The 12734-nt window shown below is 51.5% G+C and overlaps 1 protein-coding gene across 2 annotated transcripts; it reads left to right on the forward strand.

Annotated features, from left to right (window-relative positions):
* Positions 1 to 676: 676 nt before the first annotated feature.
* On the forward strand, positions 677 to 12226 carry HYOU1 (hypoxia up-regulated 1). 2 transcript variants are annotated; one of them, XM_019663637.1, is made up of 26 exons: positions 677 to 758; positions 1714 to 1811; positions 2033 to 2126; positions 2301 to 2379; positions 2530 to 2684; positions 2769 to 2845; positions 3134 to 3315; positions 3536 to 3651; positions 4755 to 4947; positions 5159 to 5293; positions 5457 to 5539; positions 5649 to 5781; positions 5954 to 6141; positions 6458 to 6596; positions 7136 to 7196; positions 7326 to 7405; positions 7784 to 7969; positions 8100 to 8272; positions 8438 to 8525; positions 8641 to 8763; positions 8927 to 9060; positions 9202 to 9286; positions 9924 to 10164; positions 10259 to 10306; positions 10566 to 10628; positions 10754 to 12226. In XM_019663637.1, exons 2-26 carry the CDS (start codon positions 1721 to 1723, stop codon positions 10813 to 10815), a joined length of 3009 nt encoding a protein of 1002 aa, XP_019519182.1. In that variant the 5' UTR covers positions 677 to 758; positions 1714 to 1720; the 3' UTR covers positions 10816 to 12226. The 2 variants fall into 2 exon arrangements, with proteins under 2 accessions (XP_019519182.1, XP_019519181.1); XM_019663636.1 differs by lacking the exon at positions 677 to 758 and adding an exon at positions 765 to 896.
* Positions 12227 to 12734: the final 508 nt, after the last annotated feature.

Consider the following 12734-nt stretch of genomic DNA (forward strand, 5'->3'; position numbering starts at 1 on the left):
TTTAATGGAACAGAAACGTGAGATGGTGCATATATCCTCAACCAATTACTGCCTCACTAATAAAAGTGTCTTTTGTATGTAGCGCTTTGCAGTTTAGAATATTCTTTCTCATACAAATGGGGTTTAGAGTAGGAATCCAGGCCAAATTCTGCCAATACAAGTGCTACCTCCGACCCATCAGCGAATATCTCTTTTGGTGGCTTTATTTTCCTCGGTAAAACAAAGGGGGGCTGGGGTGGACTAAGCTTGAACTGCAGCCATCCTCTGATCTCGATCCAAAGCCCAGGACAGTTCATTACCAACCAGCAAACTAACGCCTCTTCGGCATGGCTGCGAAACGGATTCCGGTCACTCCCATTCCTCGGCAGGTGCTCCCTAATGCGACGCGAAGAAGGCCTCCACTCGCTCCAGGCATCCCTCATTACCGAGCCCGGCAGTCAGGCATCCAGCACCGACGCCAGAGAGGTACCACGAGCACACCGGAACGGGCGCTTGGCCGGGTGACGTGGCCCAATCCCCTGGCCCTGCCAGCGGTTTCCCCTCAACTGGTGGACAGGCCCCTCAGCCGCAGCCGGAGACCCGGGAGGGGGAGTAGTCGGGGACGGTGAAGGGGCGGGCCTAGGACGTGGTCCAATGAAAGCGCGCGTCGGGGCGTTGGGGGGGCGGGGCCGTGCGCGCGGCGCAAGGCCGGACGGCGGAGGCTCCAATGAGAGGGCGCCGCGTCCGGGGCCGGCTGGTGCGCGAGAAGCTTCTGAGAGGTTGGTGGCTAATGTAACAGTTTGCAAACCGAGGGGAGTTGTGAAGGGCGCCGGCTGGTGGGGCGCGCTGTCGGCTTCGTGGTTACGTCCGCTGCTGCGTTTGTCCCAGAGCTGGGGCCACGGGAGCGGAGGCAAGAGGTAGAGAGAGTGGAGACGGCGAGGGGGGGCCGGCCACCCCTTCTAAAGGAGGCAACGTGCTAGCTCTGGGGGCGGGTCGGTAATGAGAGAGGGCCGCACGAACACCCGGGCTCTCGGTTCCACAGCCGGTCCTGGGGCGCCCCCACGCCATAGGGATGGGCCGGGACTCGTTTCCGGGAGTGGGAGCCGTCGCCTTCGTCAGGCGAGGCTTAGGTGAACTCCGGTCACTCGGTACTTACCGGGAGAGAATCTTACGTTCTGGCCACAGCGTCTAGTTAGGCAGAGGGGCCGGGAGGTGGGATGGAGAGGGCGGCGGAAGGACAACCCAAAGGGATTTCTAGGAGGAGACGGGCCCTTTTTCCATCCCAGCTTCCCCCGACGTGATCACCTCTTAGTTCCCGTCCAGGCCCTGCCTGGCATTTCGCGCCGGCGGGGGAGCTCCAGGTGTGGGGAGGTAGTTGAGCCTTGGGCGAGGATCCCTGGCCGCACCCAGATGTCCGACAGCAGGACCAGTGCTAGGGTGTGCCATTTACTGCCAATGCAAGTAGGAAGGTCTTGGTCCCCTCCTCCTGTTCTGTTATTTTCCCAGTTTAGGGATGTGGTGGATGGAGCTCAGGACCCATGCTATTTTACCTGGGCCTTTGTGTGGGGACATCTGTGTACTAGGCCCTTGTCGGGAGGGAGGGGAAGGGATCTAGGATGCTCTGCCTTGAGTGAAAATGGAATAGGTATGAATCTTAAAGCTTCCCTGTTCTGGTATGAGGTTCTGTGTCTTTCACTCAGGGCATCCTGTTACAAGTGTTTTTCCCCTCCCCAGGGGCACAATGGCAGCCACTGTCAGGAGGCAGAGACCTAGGAGGCTAGCCTGTTGGGCCTTGATGGCTGTGCTCTTGGCAGACCTGTTGGCACTGAGTGGTATGTACCCCAGCAGAGGGATGAAAGGAGGAATAAACGAGTGAATGATGAATAATACATGGTGGGAAGGAGAAATGAGGCTCTTGAGTAGCTGGACGAAGGCATTTTCTTTATGTTTTTTGCTATCTTACCTTCTCCATGGAAAACAGTGTTCTCTGATTAGAGGAGCTTCAGGAAGTTGGGGGAAGAGGGGCTAATTGATAAATCTATTTCCCCTTCAGACACGCTGGCAGTGATGTCTGTGGACCTGGGCAGCGAGTCCATGAAGGTGGCCATCGTCAAACCTGGAGTGCCCATGGAAATTGTGTTGAACAAGTGAGGGCAACCCCAGTACCAGGAATGGGGAAAGAGGGAGTCTTGGTTCCAAGCTACTGTGTGTTCTTTGAAGTGCCCACATTGGAATTTGGTGTCTGGGTGATTGTGTGGTGTTGAGCCTCCTAGGTCCACACTCTGCCTTAGGCACCTGGGCCCAATGTCTCTTGTCCTCAGGGAATCCCGACGGAAAACCCCAGTGACTGTGACCCTGAAAGAAAATGAAAGATTCTTTGGAGACAGTGCAGCAAGCATGGTGAGCGAGAAGCCCACCCCCTTCCCAGAAGCGCTGAGCATAGAGGAGGTGACAGACCCCTGAGTCTGTTCCCTTATCAATCTCTGATGTAAGAAGTAGGTGATGGTGGGCTTGGGAGCCTAATACTATTTCTTTTTTCTCTCTTCTCAGGCCATCAAGAATCCAAAGGCTACGCTACGTTACTTCCAGCAGCTTTTGGGGAAGCAGGAGGATAACCCCCATGTGGCCCTTTACAGAGTCCGTTTCCCAGAGCATGAGTTAGGCTTCGACCCACAGAGACAGACTGCATACTTCCAAATCAGCCCGTGAGTGCTCTGCTGGGGAAGTGGCCTTGCCTTAACGCCTTGCTTTCCTTGCCTCTAACTACTCCACCCTATCCCCCACTCCAGGCAGCTGCAGTTCTCACCTGAGGAGGTACTGGGTATGGTTCTCAATTACTCCCGTTCCCTGGCTGAAGATTTTGCAGGTGAGCAGACAAGGTGGGGGCCAGTGGGGGCCACGTTCCCTGGGGTCTGAAATGGGGGCAATTTTGCTTCCCAGGGAACATCTGGCAGTGTCTGAAAACATTTTTGGTTGTTACAACTGGGGAGTTGCTACCGGCATTTATTGAATAAAGGCTAGGGATGCTTCCAAACATCCTACAAGGCACAGGAGAGCCCCCGCAACAAAGAATTATCTGGCCCAAAATGTTAGTAGTGCCAAGACTGTCTAAGGTATGGCGCTGGTGGGAACCCTGTGCTGTTGTCCTCTGTAGAGCAGCCTATCAAGGATGCAGTGATCACTGTGCCAGCCTTCTTCAATCAGGCTGAGCGCCGAGCTGTGCTGCAGGCAGCTCGTATGGCTGGCCTCAAAGTGCTGCAGCTCATCAATGACAACACTGCCACTGCCCTCAGCTATGGTGTCTTCCGCCGAAAAGATATCAATACCACTGCTCAGGTAAGCCAGGGAGGAACTCCTGACTAGACTTGTAGGGTGGCTTGTTCTGAGGATGGAGGCCACTTGGTTTGTTTTGCATCTCGTTGGCATAGACAGCCTCCTTTCAGCCCCATTGGAGGTGCTGGGCTTTCATTTGAGAGTTGGTGTAATCCCTTGAAAGCAGGCAGGCACCCTGGAGTTGGATAAGGTTCCTGTAACAGTTGCCTTGATGTCTCTACAGAATATTATGTTCTATGACATGGGCTCAGGCAGCACTGTGTGCACCATCGTGACCTATCAGACAGTGAAAACGAAGGAGGCAGGGGTGCAGCCACAGCTACAAATCCGAGGAGTGGGGTAAGTGGGTACTGGGAAGAGGGCTGCTTGCTGAGAGACCCTCAGGTCGGGTATTTTCTTGGAGGAGCAACTGCCTCACTTTCCTGCTCCCTGCAGGAGCGCTCTCCTGGTTAAAGCATCAATGATTGTGGGGTCCCTCTCCCAAAGAACAAGGGGAAGATGGAGATGGGGAAGAACAGATTGAAAGGCAGGGCACTTACTGAATTTCTTCTAAGAAAATCCACCAGGCTATCAGCCATATATAGGATGTCAGATTCAATCTTTTTATCATTCTCTTGTCACTTCCTGTTTACTTAAGTAACATCACTGACATTGTTTTATTTCTTGAACTCATTCTTTTCCATTCATCTCTACCACTACCACTCTAGTTCAAGCTACCATTGCCTCTTACTTGCAGAATTCCAAAGATTTGCTTCCAATGTGGGCTCTTTCCAGTTCTTTCTCCACATTGCAGCCAGGGGGTTCCTTTCAAAATGCCAACCTGATTATAATCCATTTCTTTAAAAACCCTTCAGTGGCTCCAGACCTTTACTTTGGCCTATAAAGCTTTGCCTGTGTGCTTGTCTCTAACCCTGAACCTCTTGTTCTTTGAGCTTTACCTGTCCTCTTTTGGAATGTACCGTACTCTCTCTCACCTCAGGGTCTTGATGCATACTGTTCCCTCTGTCTAGAATGTTCTTATCTCTTCAACTGGTTAACTTAAACTCATCCTTCAGGTTTCAGCTCAAGCATCTCTTCTTCACAAAACATTCCATGACATCTCTTCAGTAGCGGAACTTTCCCATTTCCCACACGTATGGGTTCTAATAGCATTGTCTGCCTCTCCTTTATAACGTGGGGTGGTTAAAAATTTACATTTATATGATTCTTTGCTAGATTGTAAATTCCTTGAGAGCAGGAATCCTGTCTTTTTTCTTCTCATAATTGCATCCTCTTATGTCATCATAAGAAATATACATTGATGTCTAGTAATTACAGTTGAATGAATGGATGAGTGAATTGTCCCTGTGAGGTGTTGCCATATAGGATGAGAGTCAGGTTCCTGTACAGATGAAGAGACTCCATGTGTTCTTCACTCTTGTCCCTGTTCCCTTTCTGAACAGGTTTGACCGCACCCTTGGGGGCCTAGAGATGGAGCTCCGGCTGCGTGAGCATCTGGCTGGGCTTTTCAATGAGCAGCGCAAGGGCCAGAGAGCAAAGGACGTGCGGGAGAACCCCCGTGCCATGGCTAAGCTGCTACGTGAGGCTAATCGACTCAAAACTGTCCTGAGTGCCAACGCTGACCACATGGCACAGGTGTCCACACATGGCTGGTTGAGGGCAGTGTTCCCCACAAGAGGGTAGAGGACCTCACTATCCTGAGCTAGGTTACTTGTGCCTGGCGTGGCCCATCCCTTCTTCCCATGCCTCCTGCCATCCTCCTAAAGTCCTGTTCCCTTGGTTTCTGGCTGCCCACTCAGAAAGCTGGATCTGGGCGAGAATTCTGACGCTTTTCATCCTCCCCCAGATTGAGGGCCTCATGGACGATGTGGACTTCAAGGCAAAAGTGACCCGAGTGGAGTTCGAAGAATTGTGTACAGACTTATTTGAGCGGGTGCCTGGGCCTGTGCAGCAGGCCCTCCAGAGTGCTGAAATGAATTTGGTGAGGGGGTAGTCAGTCGCAGGTGGGCTTGGGGTAGGAAACAAGTAGGATAGAATTTGATTAGATGACGGGAGAAGGGAGCAGGAACGTAAGGGAAGAGTCTGTGCTAAGGAAGAGGGTCAACTATGTGCAGTTCCATCTCACATTCTTTCTCCTTCTGCAGGATGAGATTGAACAGGTGATCCTGGTGGGTGGGGCCACTCGGGTCCCCAGAGTTCAGGAGGTACTACTGAAGGCTGTGGGCAAGTGAGTATGGGGGCTAGGACTCGAGGCCTGAGCACCTGGAGGGCTTAGGGGAGGGAGGTCAGGCTGGGAGCTACAGAATAGATGGTGCTGAAGCCTGGGACTTTGACAGGGAGGAGCTGGGAAAGAACATCAACGCAGATGAAGCAGCCGCTATGGGGGCTGTGTACCAGGCAGCTGCGCTCAGTAAAGCCTTCAAGGTGAAGCCGTTTGTAGTCCGAGATGCAGTGATCTACCCCATCCTGGTGAGTTTGTCTGATAAGGTGACAAGCTCCCTTTACCTCTCCAAGTGTGATATCTCCCCTTTTGTCTGCTCTAGCTTGTCCCTTTGTTTTTCTGCCAATTGATATTTCCCACCCACCCTTACCCCAGAACCTGCTTTGGTTCTCCAGTGTGCCTCCTCTGCCTGCTGTGTAGGTGGAGTTCACAAGGGAGGTGGAGGAAGAACCTGGGGTTCATAGCCTGAAGCACAATAAGCGTGTTCTATTCTCCCGGATGGGGCCCTACCCTCAACGTAAAGTCATCACCTTTAACCGCTACAGCCATGATTTCAACTTCCACATCAATTATGGTGACCTCAGCTTCCTGGGGCCTGAGGATCTTCGGTGAGGGAATGGGGTGGGGCAGGATGGGAGCTCCAGGGAGGGATAATTTGGGGCCTACATGGCTAATGAGGAGGAGGGTCAACTGTGTGCTGTCCCATCTCACATTCTTTTTCCCTCTACAGAATAAGATTGAACAGGTGATCCTGGTGGGTGGGGCCACAGAGAAAGCAGGCTGTGGGGTTGGGGTTGCGTTGAGTGTCTTCTCTGGAGGGTGCTCCCCTCCTGAGTGTGTCCCCAGTATCTCATGCCAGGAGGCTGTGTAGAGCTGGAGGCAAACTGGGTGGGTTCCCCTGAACTGCTCTCTCCTCCCAACCAGGGTATTTGGCTCCCAGAATCTGACCACAGTGAAACTAAAAGGTGTGGGTGAGAGCTTCAAGAAGTATCCCGACTACGAGTCCAAGGGCATCAAGGCTCACTTCAACCTGGATGAGAGTGGTGTGCTCAGCCTAGACAGGGTAAGCACAGAGGGAGACCCTGTGTACTGGGCAAGGGCCCAGGCCCCACCAGCTTTTCCCAGAGCAGTTCCACATGATATTAGAACATGAGAAATGAAAAGGGTTTGGGGGTTGGATATATCTTGGCTCTAAGTGAAGCTAACCAGGGATCTGGTTGTGGGCTTTCTTGTAGGCTGTAAATGCCTATGAACATCATAAATTTCAGGATCTATACAATGGCTGAGAAACCCAGTTACAAAGAACAATTCTGAGGGTTAATAATTTTTAGAACATACTGTGGAAAATAATAGCCCATTTTGTTGAGTGGAGAAGTGCAGTGCTCTGGGGCAAAGTAGAAGCTGTGATCCTGTCCTAAGAGGGGTCATGATCAAAGTGAGGGGAGTGACTTGATCCAAGAGCCTTTAGAAGAAGGCAGGCGAGAGAATTGGCCAGCACAGCTAGGAATCATGGATGTGCATAAGTGGACCCCCACCATGGCTGAAGGTTTATGGAAAAGGTGAGTTCATGTACATTTCTTCATCTTGAACCCCTGTTTTCAGGTGGAGTCTGTGTTTGAGACACTGGTGGAGGGCAGCCCCGAAGAAGAATCAACTCTGACCAGTAAGATGCGCGTGCGTGTGAGAGAGAAAGAGAATATACTTGTGTGCGTTTTGGGGAGGCCTTGCCCATGGGTTAGGAGATAGAGTCACTGCTGTGATTCCCTTTGAGTCTGGGCTTTCTTCCCCCTAGAACTTGGCAACACCATCTCCAGCCTTTTTGGAGGTGGCACCACATCAGATACTAAAGAGAATGGTACTGACACCGTCCAGGTAAGGCCAGGATGGAGCCAGGAAAGCATGAAAGATGGTGTGTGGGGGCAGGGAGTTGGGGTGGGCTGCCTAGGATTTAATAGATCTCCCCTTTTTCTCTGCCCATGCCGAGTAATCATAAAACCCTCCTCTGCACTCTGAGCTGTCCCTGTGCTTGAGATCCAAGGCCCATTTCCCCTTATCTCCAGATCCTTCTCTTTTGTCTAACTAGATTGTTGCAGTCCAAACAGCCCACTGCTTATTTCCATACAGTTGTACTCTGTCTATCCCAATGCTGTGAATCCTTTAAAGCAGAGCTGGGGGACCTGGCATTGCTGAGCTGGTTCTGCTCCATAGGTCCTGACTGTCCTCTTTGGTTTGTTTGTGGTTGTGTCCCAGGAGGAAGAAGAAAGCCCTGCTGAGGGGAGCAAGGATGAGCCTGGAGAGCAAGCGGAGCTCAAGGAGGAAACTGAAGCCCCAGTGGAGGACACCTCTCAGCCCCCACCCCTTGAGCCTAAGGGAGATGCAGCCCCTGAGAGAGAAAAGGCCACAGACAAAGAAAATGGTGAAAAGTCTGAGGCCCAGGTAAGCTGCAGGCACAGTCAGGCCAGGCTGGCCCCAGATGCCTATTTTGTTTCTCATCTCCTTGAGCCCTGCCTGTGGAGAACAGAAGGGCCTAAGCTTTTCCTGATGTCCTTATCTTTTTCTCCTACAGAAGCCAAGTGAGAAGGGGGAGGCAGGGTCTGAGGGTATCCCTCCAGCCCCAGAGGAAGAAAAGAAGCAGAAGCCGGCCCGGAAGCAGAGAATGGTAGAGGAGATTGGGGTGGAGCTGGTTGTTCTGGACCTACCTGACTTGTCCGAGGATGAACTGGCCCGTTCAGCACAGAAGTAAGTAAAGACTGCGAGTGTGTGTGTGTGTGTGTGTGTGTGTGTGTGTGTGTGTGTGTGATGGGCAGGGTATGTGCAGTGGTGTATCTGGGAGGGAGAGCTCTGACCAGGGCCCGAGTTCAACATGCCCTCTCCCTCATGCCTGTCTCTCCTTGTGTCCCACAGACTTCAGGATTTGACAGTCCGAGACCTAGAGAAGCAGGAGCGGGAGAAAGCTGCCAACAGCTTGGAAGCTTTCATCTTTGAGACCCAGGTTAGTAGGCTGGGAGGCACACTTGCCCCGGGATCTGTTTCTGGGGAGGCTCTGGCTCTGCGAGCCTTGCCCTCAGGAGCTCACTGCATGTTTGCACCTGTGTGCACCTCCCTAGGACAAGCTCTACCAGCCCGAGTACCAGGAAGTGTCCACCGAGGAACAGCGTGAAGAGATCTCTGGGAGACTCAGTGCTGCTTCCACCTGGCTGGAGGATGAAGGCTTTGGGGCCACCACAGTGGTGAGGGGCCTCCCAGGACATGGCGGGTGGGATGGGAGCTCTCTCCTGCCAGGGTCAGAAGAGTTTTGGGGTATAAGGCTATAAAGAAGGCTAGAGGACTGGCTCCAGGGCTATCCTGTTATCCTTTCAACCCCTCTACCCACTCCCACTCCACATTCATTAGCTGTTGAAGGAGAAGTTGGCTGAGCTGAGGAAGCTGTGCCAAGCATTGTTTTTTCGAGTGGAAGAGCGTAAGAAGTGGCCTGAACGGCTGTCTGCCCTTGATAATCTCCTCAACCATTCCAGCATGTTTCTCAAGTGAGCAACCTCTTTGTCCTTTCTTCCTAATTCAGTCCTGCCAAGCCCAACGCTTCTCAATTCCATCTGCTTCCCATTCCCCACACCCACACCCCAGTCCCCACTTCCTTCTGGGCTGATTGTCTCCCCTCTGGCTTCCAGGGGGGCCCGGCTTATCCCAGAGATGGACCAGATCTTCACCGAGGTGGAGATGACAACGTTAGAGAAAATCATCAATGAGACCTGGGTAACCCCTGTGTAAATACTTAACTGGATACTCAACTGGCAAGGTGTGCCATTCTAGGCAGCATAGGAGATACAGAGGAGTGGAGACTCAGCAGCCTCTGCCTCTTGGCTCAGCAGCTAATTGGGAAGGCAAAAAAAGATGTTTGCATTTGAGACCATCTCTGATTAGCCCCAAACAAGGATCAGAGCCATGAGTGGTCAGACTGGAGGAGCAACAGAGCCCATCCCTGTGAGATTAGAGAAAACTGTTTTGAGGAGCTGGGGTTTGAGCTGGACTCAGAAAGTGGGCCAGGGTTTGGATAGGAGAGAATGATTTGTCCTGTGAAGCAGAAACTGTTTTTTGAACCAGAACTCAGAAGTAAAGAGACAAGAAGGGAATAATCAGGAGGTTCAACTGTAGTTAGTCCAAAATAATAGAATAAAAGCCAGAAACATGTAGTTTGAGATTTCCTTGTGGAGAGCCTCAAATGCCTTTCTGAGGAGGCCGCTTACCCCTGTGGGCCTGGTGGCCAGAGGTGGCAGAGTGTTTTGAGGTCTGATTGAAGAGCCTGAGGCTGGTTGGGGGTGTATTTCATCTGGAACAGAAATGTCTGCTATCTCCATGATTAGCTCTGAGCCTGTGCTGCCCTCACCCACAGGCCTGGAAGAATACAACGATGGCTGAGCAAGCCAAGCTTCCCGCCACAGAGAAGCCTGTGTTGCTCTCAAAAGACATTGAGGCCAAGATGATGGCCCTGGACCGCGAGGTGCAGTATCTGCTCAATAAGGCCAAGTTTACCAAGCCGCGGCCCCGGCCCAAGGACAAGAATGGGACCCGAGCAGAAACTCCACTCAATGCCAGTGCCAGTGACCATGAAGAGAAAGTCATCCATCCACCAGGTGAGGGCAAAGTGCCAGGCTCCAGGTGCTACTGGGCAGGAAGAAAGTCTCCTTTCCCTCCTGGGACTACATTTTACTCCTGGTTTTCCTCCAGGCCAGACTGAAGATGCAAAGCCCCTTTCAGAACCTGTGAAGGCGACTCGTGAGTTGGGGAACCTGCAAATATGGACGTTGCTTAGCCTAGGGGTTGGCAAACTGGCAAGCACGGTCTATTTCTGAACAGCCCATGAGCTAGCTACGAATGATCTATACATTTTTAGGTTATTAAAAAAACAAGAATATGCAGAGAGACTAAGTGTGGCCCACAAATTCTGAAATATTTACTATCTGGCTCTTTATAGAAAAAGTTTGCCAACCCCTCCTCCTTCTGCAGACACTAAACTATTCCTTCCTAAAAGCAGGATCTGAACCTGCAGATGCTGAACCTCTGGAGTTAGAAAGTCCCGGCGAAAGTCCCGGAGCAGGTGAGGATAGAGCTGGGATTATGCCAGGAAACTTGGTGGTTTCTGGGGACAGTATCTGCGCAGGCTGGGACCAGTTACCTCCATTTCACCTGCTATCATTTCTTTGTCTCCCTAACTCCCAACAGAATCTGAACAGAAGGAGCAGCCAACAGGACAGAAGCGAACTTTGAAGAATGATGAACTATAACCCTTGCCTTCCAGTTCCCCATTCATCCTCACCCCCTTCTCCTACCACCTCTATTTATTAAATATCGAGGGTTGGAGGGAGGGGTTGGCCCTGCCCTCAGAGGCTTAAGTTCCTTTTCTCTCACCTGTGATTGGAGGTGTATAGAAGGGGAAGGAAGGGACAGCTCATCAGTCCTTCCAGAGTAGTTTTGTGGTTAAAACTGAAATTGTTCTATTCCCCAATCCCACCCTCTAGTTCCCTACCTATCCAGGCCCAAATTTGGGAAAAATCACTATTATGTCTTAATTCCTTGCCTGTGGGTAGGTGAGAGAATGCCTGGCAGTGGTTGGCAGACCTGGCAGTGGGAAGGATGTCCTGGATCATTAGAGTCTCTGGTCTTCTCCAGTCATCCTCACTTCTTTCGTCTTCTACCACGAAGTCAGTGTCATACAAGGGCCAGTGTCTATAGAGGCTTAGTTACCAGGTTTGGTTTCTGAATGCCTGTCTATGCTCTTTTCTCCTCCAAGTTCTTCTTTTTCTCTAAAAAACCTCCATCCCCATTGATCCTCTCCCTGTGGGTTTCTTTGGCTTCCTGTTGCAAATCAGGCTGTCTCTTGCCCAACACCCTTACATCTGGACTGGCTGAAGTAAATCTAGGTCAATTCCCACCTGCACATATGACTCCTAGTGGCCAGAGTAGACAAAGAAGGTGAAGAAGGGAACCCAGCCACCTCTCCAGAGAGTCAACTGTGAAAACCATGTAGCTCCCACCTGTGGACTCTTGGGCCCAGAAATGCCATGTGGAGTGACTGGCATGGCATGCCAGCATCCTGCAAGCACTGTCAAAATCTGCATCTTCCCAGTAGCCTGGTACTTTATGTCCCTTTGACTACCTGTCCCCCTTTCTTTCCTGCTGTTCTGCCCTCCCAGACATAGCCTTTCCCTCACCCCCTGGGCTGACCAAAATGTGCTTTCTACTGTGAACCCCTATCCTAAGACTCTGGGGGAAGGAGAAAACATGGTGTGAATGTAAAAATGCCACCTTGCTCTCTTTGAGGCAGGCTTTGTGGGTGAAGGAAGAGGCTGGCTTTCTTTTCTGTATTGCTCTGCTAGGATGGGGGCCCTTTGCCCACCATGCTGATGTTGGGGAGCCTATGCTTCAGAATTCTGCCTGTAACAGAAGCCAGGGCTGCCACCCCAGTTCCCAGGGCAAAGGGAAACCTGGTTGTGTCTTTTTTTCCTTTTTTCCTTTTTTTTTTTTTTTTTGCCACATTGGCAGAAATGAGAACTAAGGGTCCCAACTTGTCCTTTATGTTTTAGTTCTTTCACTAGCAGTTGAGGCTGGTTGGTTGGACAGGTTTGAATCAAATTATACTTTCCTCCATTGTTAATTGAGAAACTGTTTCAATAAAATATTATTTTCTACAGTTGTTGTGCTGTGGTTTTAAAAATTGTGTTTATTGGGTTGGCTGAGTGGCACGTTGGTTAGGAGTTGTCTTGGTGCGCCAGCTCTGAGCAGCAGAGCCCCGGCTCAGATCCCACATGCAGGCCAGTGACACTGCGCTCTCTACAGCTAAGATGATGAACAACAGCTCGACCTGGAGCTGGGCTGCCATGAGTTGCCAGCGACGGCATAGGCTGCAGTCCCTGCTGCAGTGGGCTGACATAAGCTACCGTGAGTGGCTGGCAGCCAGCGTGAGCTGCCAAGAGCAGCCGTGAGTGGCTGTCCAGTAGCCGGCGACCTATCTGCCTCACCCGGGAAGAGCGCAATGATAATACCAACACGGGCCAGTGAAGCGACGTCCTCCACAACTAGACTGTAGAGCAAAAAGGACAGCAACTTGTCTGTCCCTCTTCCCCGATTCCCCAACGCTGTTCCCCTCCCCCAATTCCCCAATAAAATCTTAAAAAATAAAATTGTGTTTATTTCTTGACTATAA

This window comes from Hipposideros armiger, unplaced genomic scaffold (genome assembly GCF_001890085.2).
Source record: "Hipposideros armiger isolate ML-2016 unplaced genomic scaffold, ASM189008v1 scaffold_396, whole genome shotgun sequence".
Lineage (NCBI taxonomy): Eukaryota > Metazoa > Chordata > Mammalia > Chiroptera > Hipposideridae > Hipposideros > Hipposideros armiger.

Excerpts from the sequence above, each read along its gene's own strand:
- HYOU1 (XM_019663637.1), top strand. The coding sequence starts at position 1,721 with ATGGCAGCCACTGTCAGGAGGCAGAGACCTAGGAGGCTAGCCTGTTGG. Across the intron at positions 3,316-3,535 it reads ATATCAATACCACTGCTCAG|AATATTATGTTCTATGACAT; the intron begins GTAAGCCAGGGA and ends ATGTCTCTACAG. Across the intron at positions 8,764-8,926 it reads GCTTTGGGGCCACCACAGTG|CTGTTGAAGGAGAAGTTGGC; the intron begins GTGAGGGGCCTC and ends CACATTCATTAG.